Below are 18330 nucleotides of genomic sequence, written 5' to 3' on the forward strand. Positions count from 1 at the left end.
CTTGCATCGATATTATCAAAATAACCTTAACTACCCTTATTTCAAAACTCGCATAAAATGGAAATAATACCATATAAATCGGAAGATAGATATAATATCCTGCATCCCACTAAAATTAATTCCATCGACATTATGTAGCAAGAAGGAAGAGACAAATGGTTCGAGGAAACGGAATCAAACTCGAACAGTTCAGGAAAGAGGTGAAACAATACGCGAAAGTGTCGAGTGGGTGAAGAAGAGCTGTGAAAGGGCGGCCCTAGCGGATATAACCCACAATAAGGACGGATGTTTCATTCAATTTGCAACGCGACAAAGGAATTACTCTCAAAATACGTTATATTGCATATAGTCGTTTCAGCATAGCAAGAAAATGATCTGCTATAGGCTTTGGTGGCATCGGGTAACCTGTTGATTCGTCAACACTAAAATCACCTAATATCTTTTTTAACCCTTAACTTTTAAAAGAAATTACTCATTATTTTAACTTGAAGAAAAGATCTTTGAAGGTTATAAATTATAAACAAACGTAATTGCAATTTAAATTATGAGTACTTATTTGTAATTTAAATTGTGTTTTGCTGTTTAACCCCCTGCTGTATAATTTATTTGTTGTCTGTCAAAACTAACTATTCATATAACATTAACACTAGAACTACTAATTTATGAAAAATAAAATGAAAAGGGAAATACATAAATACTAAAGCATCAAGTAATATATAGAACTAGTTTTTACTTCAACAGACATTTCCATAAAATCACAACAATAAAATTTTGTATAAAATGAGAAATCTGAAACCAGTCATTTTGCCTGGTTGGTAATTCTAGAGTTAAAACACACAAAGAAAATTAACATGTGTGAGTATTTTATGTTCAACAATTCTTGACTATACAAATTATAGTCGGGTCTGTCTTTCAAGTTGAAAAATATTCAAATTTGGGGTAAGATTTGTTACATTTGAGCTATGAGTACGTCACTAGTGAAATTCGTCAAAATACAAGGGGTTAATAATGTTTACAATGCTTATAAATTACAAGCATACATCACTTGCAATTCTCACTAGCTTCAATGGCTAGCTTAAATTATCCTTCACTCTTCTTTCCATAATTCACAAACGCTTTATAAAGGTGCATGAATATTTGTAACCGTGGATCACCTACCCTATTTTACCCCAATCTCCGGATTTTAAAACAAATCTCCGGACTCTGGTTTTAATAGGAAAATCTCCGGCTTGGTAAAAAAATTAAAAAATTTAATTCCATTTGCTAAATTGTTTTATAAAAATATTGTTTTCTGCATAAAAAGGAAGTTGTTAATAAATATCCTTAATTCTTCCTGCTTAAAATATTTCAAAATAAATTTTCCTTTCTTCTATTTCTATTTTTTTTATCTTCACCTCTGTTTTCGTACAGATTTCTAGGTTAGAATATGACCTTCCGGATTTTATATTATAACAAGATGGCGACCCTGCGAGCGATCAGCTGATTCGTCAATTTTAGGTTCAAGTGGCGCCCCGAAGATGTCACTCAAACTCAAATATTTTATTTATTAGTAATGAAATTTTAGACCGCAAAATAATGCAAGATTTTTCAATATTTTTTTATTATATTTTTAAAAATTTACGGTTTTTATTAAACAACCTACACATATAACTACTATAAGTCAAAATACATTATACTTTCTGCTCCTAATACTCAAAAATACCAAACTTCTCAAATTTCCAAATTCAGAAAATTTCAGTTTAATAAATATGCACACTTCAGTTTAATTAAATATGCACTCTTTTCAAGTGTTTTATACTACAAGAAAAACATTATACAACTTATCAATATTGTAACTAAATATAATTCAAATAAGAATAAGTAAAACTTTTTTCAGTAATTAATAAACTTTACACTAAACCTAACCGAATATTAATAAAATTATAATAATGAAAATGTAATGTCGGTTAAATATCATACTACAATTAAATTTGATATTTCTATAAATTAACTTGTTTGCAGGACATTTAATAATTTACCACAAAGTCACTCAATTATGTTAGCGACGAATATCCCGACTATCAGTTTTTCTTTCATTTAGCTGGAAACGAAAAGTTCTTCTCCAGCATGTATTCGCGAACAAAAGCTGGTAACAAAGTTTTAATTACTTCGTTGCAGTAAGTTTTAATGAAGTTTTAAAGTGACTTTCATATCAATTGATTAGCTTACATTATCTCGTTGAACGCGGGAAATTATATTTTTGATAAGTATTGGCTGACTAACCAATTTACGTCGTTGCAACGTCGAGTTATTAATTTTTAATGAATTTCTTCATGATTTCAATACTTTTCTTAATTGTGCCATTTCGTGTCTTCGCAATTTTAGGTGGAAGCTACGATTTATGGGAAAAGGGGGTCTTTAGAGGTAAAAGTTGGATAAATATTTTTAGACAAGTTTTCAAATTTTCAAATTTCACAATTTTCAAGTTTCCAAATTTCCAAATTTTCAAATTTTCAAGTTTCCAAATTTCCAAATCCCCAAATTCCCAAATTCCCAAATTCCAAAATCTCTAAATCCCCAAATCCCCACATTCCCAAATCCACTGCTTCCCAAATCCCCAAATTCCAAAATTCCCAATTCCCCAAATTCCCAATTCCCCAAATTCCCAATTCCCCAAATTCCCAATTCCCCAAATTCCCAATTCCCCAAATTCCCAATTCCCCAAATTCCCAATTCCCCAAATTCCCAATTCCCCAAATTCCCAATTCCCCAAATTCCCAATTCCCCAAATTCCCAATTCCCCAAATTCCCAATTCCCCAAATTCCCAATTCCCCGAATTCCCCAAATTTCCCAAATTCCTCAAATTCCCCAAATCCTCAAATCCCCAAATCCTCAAACCCCTAAATCCCTAAATCCCCAAATCTCCAAATTCCCAAATCCCCAATTCCCTAAATCCTCAAATCCCCAAAACTATTTTTCAAACCCCAAAATCCTCCAACGCAAAAACCCCAAATTCCCAAAGTCCAAAATTCAAAAATTCCCAAATTCAGAAATTTGAAAAATACCAAAATATCCAAAAATATAAAAAATACTACATTTTTAAATTTCCAAATTCTGAAATTTAAAAACACCAAAAATATTCTTTCATCTTATCCAATTTTTCTATCAACAGAAAAATATTAATTTTGTATCGTTTAATTTTGGGACACCCTGTATATATACCCAACTGCATCGCATTTAAAAAGTTAAATCCAGGACTAATGTTTTAATGATACGATTTTCTTTTAATTACCTTTCGTAATATTCCAAAGCTTCACTTTCCTGTCTGCTCCACCAGTTGCAAGGATCCTCTCGACAGGAGACCATTTTACAGCATAAACTTCTCCGTCGTGCGCATTCTGCAAGGGTTATGAAACACTTGACGTATAAATTTTGAAAAATTTGCATGCATGAGTCAACAGTTAATATACTACATGTATCGAGATTTATTATTATCTTTATTGCTATTTAAAGAAATAACTGCATTGAAAATTTCCGTTATTCAAATGACTAGCTAACCTAGAAATTTTCTAGAAGCAAGAATTTCTACTTTTAAAATAGTGTTATGTATTTGTTCTATTCCAAATCGAATGTGGATATGAACGATATCCGTGTCGATCGGTGTTGCAAATGCTGTTATAAATTAATTTAGATTTGTTATAAATTAAGTTCAAACACTACTTATTATTTTGTCTACTTTTATTAGCATTATTGTCTACATTGATAAATAACTATTTCAATTAAAACATCTGACAATTTGAAAATTTGCTGAGAAGTTATTAATTTTGAAATTTGTAGAGTTGAGAAGTTAAGAATAGGAAAAATAAAAATTTTTAAATTTGAACATTTGTATTTTTGTATTTTTAAAGTTTCGTATTTTCAAACTCTCAGTTTTACAGATTTTTTTATTTTTTTGAATGGAAAATGTAATAATTTGAAAATTAGAAAATATACAAAAAATTCGAGAATTTGATGTTTATAAAATATCAAATTGTCAAATTTCTAAATTTCTAAATGTCTTAATTTTCAGATTTTTAAACTTAAAAGATCTTAAAAATTTGGATATTTAAAAATCTGAAATTTTGAAAATAATTTACAAAAATTCTCCAGTGTCCAAATTGTCAGATATTTTGCATTCTAAATTCCCAAATAAAATTTCCTAATTTCTAAGGTTTCCTAGTTTCTAAATTTCCAAATTTCCAAATTTTTGAATTAAATTTTAATCTGCCCCTCGTAACGCACATCATCCACTACGTTTTCTGTACAAGACCCAACAAAATTATTTTTTATAAAGAAACAAATTAAAATTGTGAAATAAAATATTTTTGTTTGAAAGTTTACCTTCCAGAAAGAATTCACAAGGCAGCTATTTATAAATCTTAAACCTTTTATTACTAAAAACGTCATTCTAGTTATTTCTCCATTAAAAATTTTTGCAGTTTTTCGAAACTAAAAATTATTTTTGTTAACTTGCTAAAATATATCTATGAAATATAAATTAATAATTATCTATAAAATATAAAATAGTTAGTTATCTATAAAATATAAAATATTATCTATATATAAAACAGCTTCAAACAAAATCTTATTCCACATTTTTATTTCTTTTTTTCGTTAAATCCCCATATATCGACTTCTCACTTAAATGTTTAATACTTTGAAAATTTCACAAGCGTCGATTGTTAATAATTGATTACAATAGCTAAATAACCGGAACCTTTACAACAAAAACAAATTGCAATAAATTCATGATATCTGAAATTTCCATGCATAAAGCACAAATATTAAATGTTAATAATTATGGTACTGTATACTGTGTAATGCGGTAATTATTCAAATATTTCTCTCTTTGCACCACATACTAACACCTACACTGAATAACAAATAAACACGTTATTTATGGAAACGATACTTGTACATTTTATTTGTTCAATGTAAATGTATTGAAATAATATTAGTAAATCACAATCCTCGTGAACATTAGTTAAGAGAGCGTAGGAACATGGTATCAACAGAAAAAAAAAAATATTTTAATCTTCACATAATTATTATTCCCGCTTTTAAATAATACTCTTGTCGTCGCCCCGTTCAAAACAATATAAAAATTCAAACTATATTTCTAACAGTTTTACGTGTTATAAAAGTTGCTACATTTGTCAACACAGAATTAAACTTAACTTAAATATTTCAATGCTATGCTAAATTTCACATGAGTACTACACATAATATACTTTCCTTAAATAATATTCGATCAGAACGTAACAAGTTCATACGATTGTAAATATCACTAAAACATAGAATCGTACAATTAACGTATTAACATTTCATTAACATGCACGTCTGAGAGATGTGAATTTTATAAACTATTGTACATATATGTGAATTTTATAAACAGTATATATTATATATGTGAATTTTATAAACACTTGCATATATTATATGTGTAAATTTTATATACTAGTTTAAACGTGTATATTCCCATCAAATTATATTAAATTGTAGACACAGGGTGCTAACTTATAAAGAAACGTTCTTACGTGACTAGTTAACAAATTATATTTATAATATTAGAAAATCTCTTTTTCAAAAGTCGTCGATAAAAATGTTAATGTATAATTTGTACACAAATGGTTTACTTTTTCCCACTTTGATAACGAAACAAGGTACTATAGAAAATACTATGGAAACACTTTTATACGGATCAATAGAAAGTTTATAAAAATAGTATTTCTCTCGATTTACTTAGGTATTAGCGCTAGAAGAATATGTAGAACAGTGATGGGCAGAATAGGTGCGAGTAGTTGAGCTCACGGGCAGTGGGGAGCACGGTGATAGAATGGGCTGTGCGATAGAGGACGTAAGAAAATCGAATCTCTTGTTATATTGTAGAGATAATTTTACTTTGGATGAATTTTCATTGGTGGTGATATAGCATAATTCTGAGATTGAAAATTAGGGTAATTTTGGAATGTTGTCGTATTTTCTAAATAGCAAGTTTTTCACTTTTCTGTTTTTTTTTCTAGTTTTCGAAAAACCAGTTTTCTAGTTTTCGAAGTTATGGACTTTCAAGTTTTTCAGAATTTTAAGTTGTATGATTTCAACCTTTCTAGTTTTCCAATTTTCCAATTTATGAATTTTTAATTTTTCAATTTTTCAAATTTTCTCAACTTCTGATTTTCTAATTTTTTAATTTTCCAATTTTCTGATTTTCCACTTTTCCGATTTTCCAATTTTCCAGTTTATAAATTTTTAATTATTCTAATTTTGTATATTTCCAATTTTCAAATTTTTAAATTTACAAACTTTTAGATTTTCTAATGTATAGATTTTCAAAATTTCAAGGTTTCTATATTTTAAATTTACAAATTTTCAAGTTTTCTAATTTTCCAGTTTTTACATTTTTAAATTTTCCAATTTTCCAATTTTCCAATTTCCTAATTTTCCAATTCATAAATTTCAAAATTTGTTAACTTCCAAACTTACAAATTTTCACATTATATAATTTTTACATTTATAAAACTTTCAAGTTTTTGAATTATGAAATATTTAATTTATAAATTTATAAACTTCCACAACTTTCAAATTCTATAATTTTCAAATGCTTCAATTCAATACATAAATTCAAAAATTTGAAAATTAAAAAGTTCAGAAATTTGGAAAAATGGAAATTTAGAAAATGTACAAATTTTTAACTTAGAAACTATAAGATTTGAAAATTTGTAAAAAAACTAGGAAATGTGGAAATCTAGTAACTTGTAACTGGAAATTTGGAATTTTCAACAGTTACAAATGAAAATATTTTAATATTAAAGAATTTAGAAATATGCAAATGTAAATTCTCATAAAAATTTAAAAAATGATCATTTGAAAATTTGAAAATTAAATAATTTTTCAATTTAAAATTCTGAAAATCTAAACATATAGAAATGAAAAATTTTCTTTAACCCATCTTACAAAATTTAAAAATTTGGTAATTTAAAATGCTGAAAATCTGCACATTCAAAAAAGTTGAAGTCTAAAAATATAAAAATTGAATAAATTTCCAAATCTAAAAATATAAAAATTGGATAAATTTCCAAATTTAAAAATCTAGGTATTTACATATTATCCCATATGCAAATTTACAAAATTACAAATTTACAATGTAAATATAAATTACATCGAAATCTAAAAATTCAAAATACTAGAAATTTAAAAATATCAAATTTTCGATCTGATCGTCGATGCCTGAGTGCGCTGTGCATGCCCGTTCATCTTGCCCTCTCGGGCATACTTGCCCATCACTGATACAACTAGCCCGAACATTTATATATTTATGACACATCAAAGTGAAAACCTCCATAAACCATGTAATCCATAAGACCCACAATTTACAGACCACACACTTTCTATTTTCTAAACCTTGATATATCATAAACACCTAAACGTCCTCCAGATATAACACAATTAAACTATCATTACGTATACACGATGGTGCGACAATAATGTAGACCAATCTAAAGCTGAAACGTCCTCAATTATAGTGTCATAAAATATGTATATTAAATCGTAAACAATTTGGCCGTAGACATTAGCATCGTGCAGCGGTCATTCGTTGAAATAGAAATGGTTGTTCTACAAATTTAATCTCGCATAAACTCTGCCGTGTAAAAATAATCTTTAAAAACACTAACTGTATTTACTGAATATTATCGCACGTTAGGACTTCAATCACTTATAATTTATCTCGAAACTGAGAATAGGCACTAATACAAATCTTCAACTGTGAAGCATCGAGATTCAACAATTTCTTATTTCGTCATACAGGACATGCAGTTTCTGGTTACAAGGTGTCAATTTGTACCAAAGGACCGTGTCCCAATCTGAATGCTGGGCCGTTCAAAATATAATACTAAAAATATGTTCTATCAAAAAGGCACACAAATTAATTTATGGTCCTCCTCGAAATTTCGCTTTTGCTAAAAATATGTCAAGAATGTCGCAGGAAGAAATATTCGAGGAATGACGCGGCCCGAGCGGGACACGGTTCTTTACATAATGGCATGATGATAAATATCTCATAAATTAAATTATTGTCAACGTACAAATGTTACCGACACTTTGGTCGGTACCGCAGTAGGAAGACCAGCGATTCCTTCTTTTAGACTGCCCCTGTCAGGACTAACGGGTCGAGTGTCCCTGGCAGCGTCCTCCAGTTCCTTCTGCACCTTTGCCTGCCTCTTTCTGGAAGAAAACGAAACAAAAAAAGAACGAACGTTGCAAACACGGTTTGGCAACAGGCTGAAAGAAACGATCAAATCGTACGAGATAATGCTGCGAATAATACCCAAAAACATGTGGATAAATGCCCGTTGTCTTTGATCATCCTGTTTGTTATACTTCATGCGATGTAAACGAAATTAGTAACACCATTGCTTTTGTTACTCTTTGGCACATTAATGGTGTTAGTTGTTACTTCAAATCGTAGGTTTAACCCTTTAGGTACTATGTGCCGTCACAGTGGTACGATTCGTGATTTTTCAACGTGGAATGCACTATAGACTTATACCTGTGTCTTGCATTGGTATTTGGCTAGTTTTGTAATTTTAGAGTTGTTTAGAATTTTATTTTAGTGTGCACTGCCGATCAAAAGTTTGAAACCACCTTACTAGGACATTTGATTTCTGCTTACAGAAATGATGCACTTAAATTACTTTGGTTATTTGTTGAGAAGAGAAGATATAAGCTATAATTACTTCGCTTAAATTTATTATTATATTAAGGTAGATCTATTATTATATTAAGATATATGGGGTCAATTATATTAAGGTAAAATAGCGCAAAATAATGAAATATTTTGAGAGCCTTATTCTTATTTCACAGGGTCCTCTTACTGTCTCTAGACGCAGAGACGCCATTTTGTATACCTCATCGGCATCCATCTTGAAATCTTACGATATAAATGCAAAAACTTATAATAATGTGTCAAGTATAGTTTCAGTGTTGTTGCTCAGTCAAGTTATTAGAGTTTTAAGGACTATTTCATAACACAATTTTATAATTATTAGAGTAATCTGATATCTGTATATTAATTACCATGAAAATCATACATGGTTGACAGTTTAAATACAATGAAGAGTAGTACCACATGAAGGAAGATAGAAATTTTAAAATACCTCATCACACACAATTTTTCATTGTTCCTTTTTATTAAAAAATGCTTCGGGATATTACAGAAATAATTATTGTATAAAATCAGCAAACTAATTGCAAAATTTAGACAACATTTAAATGCAAATTTTGCAAAATTTATACATTGTATAATTAAAGTTTGGTTACTCCTTCAAAAGTGAAGAGGAAATATAAATTTAAAAAGAGATATAACTAACCCCTTGTAATTAACCCTTCGTTGCAGGATTCGTTCAATATTTAAATAAAAATGCACTTTCGAAATGTTACGAAACATGATAATGCGAAAACAACAATAAACTAATTTTACATATTCAAAAAATTATGTAATTAATTATATCACTAAAAATTATATAATATTGTTTAAAAAAAAATTATGTAATATAGAAAGTCAACATTTACAGAATTTACGACAAAAGCTGTAATTATTAAGCATAAAAGATGTTTAAAATAATTTTGTTGATAATCAAATTTGCTTACTTATGTTTAACAAAATATAATAATTTCGTAGTATATTAATTTAACACGTTATAAAGATTTAATTACAATTGACAAAAATAGGATAAAGAATAATAGTGGTATCAAAATTTTCACCGATAGTGTAAATACGTAATATAAATGAATTAAATAATGGTATTATCAATGATGATAGAGCTATGCGTCTAACTCTACCGTAACCAAAGGGTTAATATTTATATTAGTTGTATACCTATCCCCCAATTTACACTGGAACGATATCTCTTGGAGAACTGTGTAAAGCTAAATCGTGTGAAACGAAAATTGTGTACATCAAAATTGTGTAAATCCAAATTGTGTAAATTAAAATCGTGTAAGTCAAAATGGTGTAAATTAAAATCCTGTGAACCGAAATCGTTAAAATCAAAATGGCGTAAAATCGTATAATCAAACGAGTATCGTGAGCGAAATTAAATCGGCAATTGAAAATATAGTCCAAAATAATGTTGGATCTCATTTTAATCAAAAACCCATCCATAAAAGTTTCATAACAAAAAGATCAAATAAAAGTTCCTGGCATTAATATCAAAGAATTTATTTACTAATTTTTCGTTAGATCAAAAACTCATGTAAATAAAGGGGTAGGTATAATACGAATGGCTGGCAAATCGTTACACTCGTCAAATACATTTAGTAAGAAAATACTTTCGTTGAGTACATGTTTATTAGTTATAATGCAAATACGTTGTCTTCCGAATTTCTTCGACAATGATATTTTTTCCTAATAATATTAATTTCGTTACAGGGTACAATAACGATACGTTTATGAAAATCAAGCACAAACGACAATGGCTTTTTTTGTGAACATGTGCGAACTTTTGGCGGGATCAGGCTCCTTTAAACAAACGACCCAAAGCTGCAATAGAGCATTAAGCGTAATTTCTATCACGTCACTTGCTCAGACTTACCCGAACTTTGATATGGTATGCATCAAAAAGGCTGTCGGACTGGAAAAACTCTCACTGAAACGAAAATGTCAAGCAGTGTGAAGTGCGAATGTAGAGATTACTGTTGTGACCGAATCTCGGGTGTCTCTGTGCGACAAGCTTAACGTTTTGCGACTAATATTAACAACAACTTACAAATATATCGTAGAAACATCTGGGTATATCTATTTTAATTAAGTATATCGATGGATGTGACAAGGATTAATGGATATGAATGAAAATGATTGTGAAACAAAATTAATGTGATTGCTGTGTAAAACAACACATAAGTAACGACGGTAAAAGAAAATATTCACAAGTATTATTTGACTAATTTGAATGACTACATCACAAGGGTAGAAGCATCATAATTTTAACAAGGGTTGGAGTATTTTTGTTACCATTGAATCGAACTTCCTTTAAAATGTAGAAGAAATATAATTGGTACAGAAATTAGGTATTAAAGATGAGTTAATTCATATTATTTAATTGTATCTGATTGTGAAAAATGGAGCATTAATATTGGTAAAAATGAATTGTGCAATTGCCAGGTATTAGTGCACTGACAATTAGCAATTTCCATATTTGAAAAGGTGCAAATTTAACACTCAACATTTTTTTAACAAAATTCAACAATCAGAAACATTGAAATTTTCAGGACCACCATTTTCTAATTTAAAAATGTTCAATTATCCAATTTCCTAATTTCCTAATTTTCCAGTTTCTCAATTTTTTATTTTTCTAATTGCCTTTTGCAATTTTCCAATTTTAAAAATTTTCCAAATTCCCTAATCAGAAATTTCTAAAATTTGAAAACTGGAGAATTTTCAAATTTGATCAGTAATTTAAACTATAGCCATTTTTCTAACACAATGATACACTCAGTAGCTGTGCAACAATATATTATTTTATAAAATCTTTCTGAAAAAACATATTATTAAATAAAAATTATAGTCATAAATATTTAGTACTTATTTAGATGCTAAACAAAACTATGATACTAAAATATGTGTTATACTTATGTATTATACCTATTTTTATTAGCACCTAAATATCAATTAAAATTACAATAACTTTTAGTTAAAATATTTCAATTTGCTAACACCATATTCAGACTAGTAAATTACTTTATATTCTCATTTCCTGCATGCATCATTCCATACCAAATACAAATTTAATTACAATATGTACTAGTTAGTGTAATAATCAACCTGTTTGAATTAGTAACAAATATTATCCTGTTAAGAACATTAATTAAGCATACACACCACGGATGTTGCGGTTATTTATGACCAAATAACTATGACACTAAAGATATATACCCATATAAACATTTTGAGAATGTAGTTACTGATACAATATGTTACAGTAAAACAAAAGTGATTTTTAATATCGCCATACATAATAAATTATAGATAAACATTTATCATAAATCAAGATAAGAGTATTGCAGATTGCATAAGACATTGATATTTCTTTGAATTCATTATTTGATTCTTTAAATTTTTATCAGAATCTTCATAAATATTTTGGCGGTATAATTCTAAGAAAGTTTGTATATACTTATGTATAATCATAGATACTAATTTTTATATGTTGCTAAATATCATGTTAAAAATATTTAAAAAATATATTTGCAGTTCCTGCAATATACTTCAATATTTCTGGATATCAACCACGTGTACTACTTCTTAAAAGTATTTACATTATATTAAAGAAATAATCTTAAAACTTTTATGAATTTCTATTTTTAATACAAGAACTGACATTTAGATAACTCTATGAATCATAAGATAGTAAAAGAAATGTATAGGTCAATGATAATAATACAACGAATACAAATTATTTAAATACTGTTTTGTTACATCAGGAATGTAAAAGAAAATATCGATAATGATCTACTTAACACAACTACATTTTCAAACCATTGCATAAAATATAATGCAATTACATTTTTCGTGGTAGCATATTACATTCAAAAACATGCTTTTAATATATTAAAAAATAATTGAAAGAATTCGGAAAAATAGTTTCATTCTGAATAAATTATATGATTATCATTAAATTTGGTACTCTCTTAAAAAGTTTATCAAACTTGAACTTGAAACACTCTTGTTAGTCAATGATAAGTTTCACACATTTAATTAAACACATCTGATAAGCTCGAGCTATTAACACTGTTACGCCGTTTAATGCGTGATAATTGGAGTAATAAAAATCTTTATTTCATGAGAGTTTTTAGTCGACAGATAATTAATATACAATATTTTAAACTGTTTTACTACTTAAACACCACTCTGATAGTAATCGTTGTAAAACGAGTGATAAAAAACAGAAACAAGATCAAAACTATTTATTAGTACGATAAAAACGTGAAACTATGTACAGAATGTAAACCTCTCAAGCTAAATGATTTATCAATATGATCCCTATGATACTAATAACCACATGCATGTATTTATCACGCACACATTTTCTATACAAATCCCACAAAATCATTTAAATATTTATAAACAAAATAAATATAAATTGCATAATAACTAGGATTAAAAAAAATAACTACATCATAGCTTAATAGAAACCACCTGCTATATTTAAAAGGGTAACTAAATTATCACTGTGTAATTCAGTAATATAATTTGCTTAATATCAAACATAACGTTAATAAAATAAAATAGAGCAGTTAATATTATTATAATGCTTAGAATAAAAGTAAATATTGTACTTACTTCAAAAAGTTGTCGTTTTCTTCGTTTACTTTTTCCGCGTCTCGAGTTTTGTACTTGATTAAGCGTTCCACTAACTGACGATTTTCTTCCTAAAAGTATTTATAGTTGATTAGTTGCAATAAATCTATAGTGCTTGTGTCATAAAATGAATCAGACTTATATTACGCTAATAAATTACATCATTAGTGAAACAATAGTGTATGACATACCTGTACTTTTCTAAGTTTTTCTTCTAAAGATGCAAAAGCAAGTTGTAGCGCTTGATGTTCATCTTTCAACATCTGATTGATACTTTCCAGCTCACGTTCTCTACTAAGGCATTTAGTTATATCTAGACGTAAATTGGCATTAAGCTCCATGCTTTCGGCAAGGCTGTAAATTTTGAAATATGATACAATTATTCAAAGTTTTGTACATACATTAAAAATACATTTAACATAAAAATATAGATTATATGAATTGAATGCTGTAATATACCTGGCTTCCTTCGCTTGAAGCTCTTTCATCATTTCTTGCAATTTATTATTAAGATCTACTATTTGTTGCGCATTTTCTCCTTTTCGTTTATGTAATGTAGCAAGCTCTTCTGCCTGCTTTAAAAGACGAGCTTCAAGATCTGCATTTACACCTACACCAGGAGTTTTGCTTGTTGCTTCTCGACGGAGAGTTTCATTTGCTATAGTTAACTGGATATTTTCTCCTCGTAATGTGTTTGCATTTTCAAACAGTCTATTATCTGTAAAAGAAATACATGCATTTTGTACGATGTGTGTTTATTATGATACAATTGTACAATATTAGGTTAACTTCAAACCGCAGAAGTAAATTTAATTTAAATTAATAAATATAATGAAAGGAATCTTACGTAAACTGATAAGGTCTGCAAAACTGTATGTTTGTTTTCTATTTCTTTCTTGTAGCTGTAAAATTAAATTCTGTCTCCAATTGTTATTATCTCTAGGAATTGATACACCTGGTTCACTTGCAGCCATTTTCAACGTATGAAATATCTTGAGGATTGTAATCTAAATTGAACGTTGTTTTGTCTTTTCGTATCAAAGTCGTATAAAAAACATCTGACAGAACAGTTGGTAGAATATTTTGACACTGTTAGCTTCTCAACATGCACCGTTTCTCCGCGAAAAATCTGACTCGATTCAACGAACACGTGTTCGAATGTTAATCACTATAAAAATCCAAAAACCTCACACTAATCACATGACATTCAGATTTACCGTGAATATTTTTAATTATGAAAATAGCTACTCTAACCTAATCGTACCAAACACTACACTGCTAACCTGAAATTGCCGGGTATTCGAAATATCGATACGCTCTGTTTGCGAGTTTGCGATACTCTTATTTTAAATGCAATTTCAATTAGGTCGATAACAGCAGATAAATTATTTTTCGCTAGCCTCTGTTTGTTAATACGACGTATGTAAATATCGCAGATAAATTAATAGAATCATATGTTAAATCCATCCCCATTCATAATGGAATATATTTGAGAGAAGAAAACATGTACAGCTGATGATGCAACAGTTCTCTGCTTTTCATTCCAATCGACACAAGTATTATCTAGGTTTGATACACGCGTTATTATTTCTAACCGTGTTAGGATAACATTTAAAAGGACTAAATTATTATTATCACTAGATGTTATGTTTAAGCAAACAACGCCTTTAAAGCAACTGAAGCTTTGTTAGGAAGATAATAAGCAACATTCTTTGTACTCTGTTACTTTTTGCAGGGAGATAGCATTTTTCTTTTTTTTTTTAGTTGCTCTCGTTTGTGGTTGCAGCTTCATATATTTTCCGTTCGAATCATGACAATAATTAGCGTTGAAATGTATAAGACAACATTCACTGACTTCATTTCTGGAGTTTGAAGACAACTCGTATGATGAAAGAGGAGAAAACTCGAACATGTAATAAGAGAACCACAAAGAAAAGTAGTATTAATTTATCGAAGCTGTATAACAGGTTTATATATTTTTCTTGTTTGTGGAATCTTGTACTTTCAATTTATTACATATCATTCAATTTTTTTATTGCTTGTAATAGAAGGCTACCATTTTGTTTTCGTTACAGACGTCATATAAATAAAAAACGAAAAACTCATATGTATCGAAAATTAAAAAGTGTTCCTATATATCGCGAGCCTGGCCCGTCACAATATGTGTTTTACGCGGTACTTAATACTGATCTACGTATGGATCAAGGAACAGCTGCAGCAAATGTAAGACTTAAGTGACGAAAACGTTTTTAAGCTATAATCTTACAAATCATATTTTTTTAGTTTCACAAAGTAATCTTTTTTAATTAATTTTAGATAGCAGATGGTTTGATGTTTCTTTATAATAAATTAGAACAACATCAAGTGAAATACCAATATATTGATAGCTGGGAAAGAGATGGGTAATGTTTTCATTGATGCTTTACTTTAATCAAAACTTAATTAATTTAATTTAAATTAATAACTTAAATTAGTAACTTAAATTAACTTAAATTAGTAACTTAATTAATTCTAAGTAAATTAAATGAATACACGAAATAAGTTGAATAACGTGATTGATATAATTTATTACACAAAATTAGACGAAGGATAATTGTCCTAAAAGGATACGATCATAAACACCTGAAGTATCTTCAAACCGAAGTAAAATTTGTTGCAATTGAAACCCATACGGTTCAACAAAAGTGGGGACGTAATAAAGCAATTGTGGTGTTGATTGTTTTCGGTCAGATGGTGGAACTAGAAGAAGTTTTCGAAGGATTGTCGTATTTAAAGTAATAAAATTTGTGGTTATGCAGTACGTAATTATTTTATTGTGAACGATAAATAAAATTGATTATAAAACTCTTCGTGAACGCTTTTATTTCTATACGCGTTTAATAGAGTCCGTTTCTTACTAGTGATGCTATTGTTTGTACGTAACTAGTATTAGTACGTAGCCCTGAACAAAGTCGTGGATTTAAATGGCAAAGTCAACTGCCATTTACGACGCCACAACCAACCTACCATATATGTATACAAAAGTTCTACCTTTAATAGCTTCTCATTAATAACTTATAACTAATGATCAACTTTCTGATACGATTAGACTTCATGAAAAATAATTTATAGTGGTATTTATGAAATCAGACTTTCAGTTTTTATTTATTAATATTTGAATAAGTAAAAACGTGGAGTCTCCGAATCATATTACCGGCTCTAATTCTTTTAGCATTGATAACTTTAGCAGGAGTCATCATGTTGCGAATTCTTTCCTTTGCAATATTCTTTAATTATGGTCAAAGCTAACGTTGCTGGATCTTTGTGTTTCGGCGCATTTCCGAGTGACGCTGCAGTAATATGGCAGTTATGTATTAGAAACCACCTCTAGAGGAGGGGAGGCACTCCTTTTCGAAGATTTCAAAGAATCTTTTAATGCTTTTTTTTGTTTTTGAGCTGACGGCCATCCAATCTGGTGAGATAACGACCTCCATGATCGAGACCCTCAGTTCCATAGGAATCGGAGAAAAGAAACGCTTATAGGAGCTGTGATGTGAGTCCAATCTATAAATGTCAATCATAGTCAAAATCCATATATTAAAGAAATACCATACCATAAATACCATAATTAAAGAATGTACATTGATGGAAACGCCACATTTAAATAACTTCCCTGTAGGGGAAGTGAAACGAGACAAGAACAATACGCTATTACTAAAAGTCTCAACGCTCAAAGCAAAACTTGAAAATACAACAAAACAGCTAATTATCACATCTGTACTTAGCAAAAAATAGACAAAATCCTTGATTTTCCAAAAATAAGAAAACAATGCATGGACTTAAAAATGGCCGTCCATCGAGCGATGGAAGTTTGGAATTAATGGGAGCAAATTTGAAGTAACATCCCTCCAAATATATTAATTTTCTGGGTTTAACAATAGTATGAGTCAAGTATTAATAATAGTAGACCGTTACAAATAGTGCAGTTTTTTTTTTTTTTTAAATACACTTCAGATCTAAAACGGACCTATATCTGTTGTCTTTATTAAATACAAATATAAAATTCTATTGACGGAATAACAAAAGGTATAAAACTACAAAGTATTGCATATACAAATAGTGCAGTTTATGGGCTTGAAAATCTAGTGGCGAAGTGGGTGAACTAAACCTAAATAAAAAATGAGGGCCCGAACACGCATACAAGAAAAATAAACAAATGAATATTTTGACACTTTGGGGACGTAGTATGGTTCCTGAGGCATTTAGAAACAAATTTCTATTAGGGTTTGATGCGTTTTGATGCGTAATAAAGTCAGGAAATCAATTTTTGTCGAATTCGGTCCAAAACGGTACAGGTGGCGCCATCTAGCGGCGAGCGGTGGAACTACAAAAAACTAAAATTTCTATTTTCTCGAAAACTAGCGAATTTCAAGTACTTCTGAGGGTCAGAAATCAATCTGTGATCTCTCTGGAACCTATATAATGCCACAAGAACCCCCTGATAGCGCTAGAAAAGAAAATCGAAAAATAGTCCAAAATATGGACTTAAAAATTGGCGTCCATCTAGCGGTGAAAGTTGGAACTACAAAAACATAAAAATGCGATTTTCTCGAAAATTAGTGAACTTTGAGTACTTCTGAGGCCCGGAAAGCATTATGTGATCGCATTAGAAGCTAAATAATGCAGTAAAAGCTTCCTGATGGCTTTAATAAAGAAAATTAAAAAAATGTCATTTTATGGAGAAAATTTGTGGCGCCATCTAGCGGCGAAACTACGAACTAAACTGAAAAAACGTATGTCCAAACACGCAGTAAAGGGGTCAAATAAAAGTTGATTTCCAGGGCTTAATAGGCAAAAAAATGAATAACTTATTCAACAGAAATTGCTTTAAAATGTCTAAGGCAGCATACTGCGTTGTCAAAATTGCGAAATATTACTTTTTATATTTTTCCTTAACGCGTGTACGGGCATACGT

The 18330-nt window shown here is 29.3% G+C and overlaps 2 protein-coding genes across 16 annotated transcripts in view; one reads left to right on the forward strand and one right to left on the reverse strand.

Moving 5' to 3' along the window:
• The window catches only part of Atg16 (Autophagy-related 16), a 792563-nt gene extending 778207 nt beyond the window's left edge, over nt 1–14356 (reverse strand). For 12 of the 13 annotated variants that reach the window (XM_076539815.1, XM_076539814.1, XM_076539816.1 and 9 more), the window contains exons 1-7: nt 14224–14356; nt 13836–14094; nt 13568–13730; nt 13359–13447; nt 10612–10665; nt 8104–8242; nt 3273–3378 (exon numbers count right to left, since the gene is read on the reverse strand). In XM_076539815.1, coding sequence (XP_076395930.1) covers nt 3273–3378; nt 8104–8242; nt 10612–10665; nt 13359–13447; nt 13568–13730; nt 13836–14094; nt 14224–14350 — 937 coding nt within the window. In that variant the 5' untranslated portion in view covers nt 14351–14356. The remainder of the gene's footprint in view (nt 1–3272; nt 3379–8103; nt 8243–10611; nt 10666–13358; nt 13448–13567; nt 13731–13835; nt 14095–14223) is intronic. The other variant, XM_076539813.1, reaches the window with a different exon arrangement.
• A 445-nt stretch (nt 14357–14801) lies between these two features.
• On the forward strand, nt 14802–16225 carry LOC105662912 (uncharacterized). 3 transcript variants are annotated; one of them, XM_076539826.1, is made up of 5 exons: nt 14802–14932; nt 15141–15343; nt 15425–15599; nt 15693–15778; nt 15959–16225. In XM_076539826.1, the coding sequence occupies exons 2-5, from the start codon at nt 15261–15263 to the stop codon at nt 16152–16154; spliced, it is 540 nt and encodes a 179-aa protein (XP_076395941.1). In that variant the 5' UTR covers nt 14802–14932; nt 15141–15260; the 3' UTR covers nt 16155–16225. The 3 variants fall into 3 exon arrangements, with proteins under 3 accessions (XP_076395941.1, XP_076395940.1, XP_012144106.1); XM_076539825.1 differs by having other exon boundaries at nt 14806–14943; XM_012288716.2 differs by having other exon boundaries at nt 14806–14943; nt 15452–15599.
• Nucleotides 16226–18330: the final 2105 nt, after the last annotated feature.

The sequence above is a fragment of the Megachile rotundata genome, chromosome 14 (assembly GCF_050947335.1).
Source record: "Megachile rotundata isolate GNS110a chromosome 14, iyMegRotu1, whole genome shotgun sequence".
NCBI classification, from domain to species: domain Eukaryota; kingdom Metazoa; phylum Arthropoda; class Insecta; order Hymenoptera; family Megachilidae; genus Megachile; species Megachile rotundata.

What these genes read in the sequence shown, in the direction of transcription:
- LOC105662912 (XM_076539826.1), top strand. Translation starts at nt 15,261, where the DNA reads ATGATGAAAGAGGAGAAAACTCGAACATGTAATAAGAGAACCACAAAG. An exon ending in AAGGAACAGCTGCAGCAAAT is followed by an intron (nt 15,600 to 15,692) that starts GTAAGACTTAAG and finishes AATTAATTTTAG; the next exon opens with ATAGCAGATGGTTTGATGTT. An exon ending in GATAGCTGGGAAAGAGATGG is followed by an intron (nt 15,779 to 15,958) that starts GTAATGTTTTCA and finishes ACACAAAATTAG; the next exon opens with ACGAAGGATAATTGTCCTAA.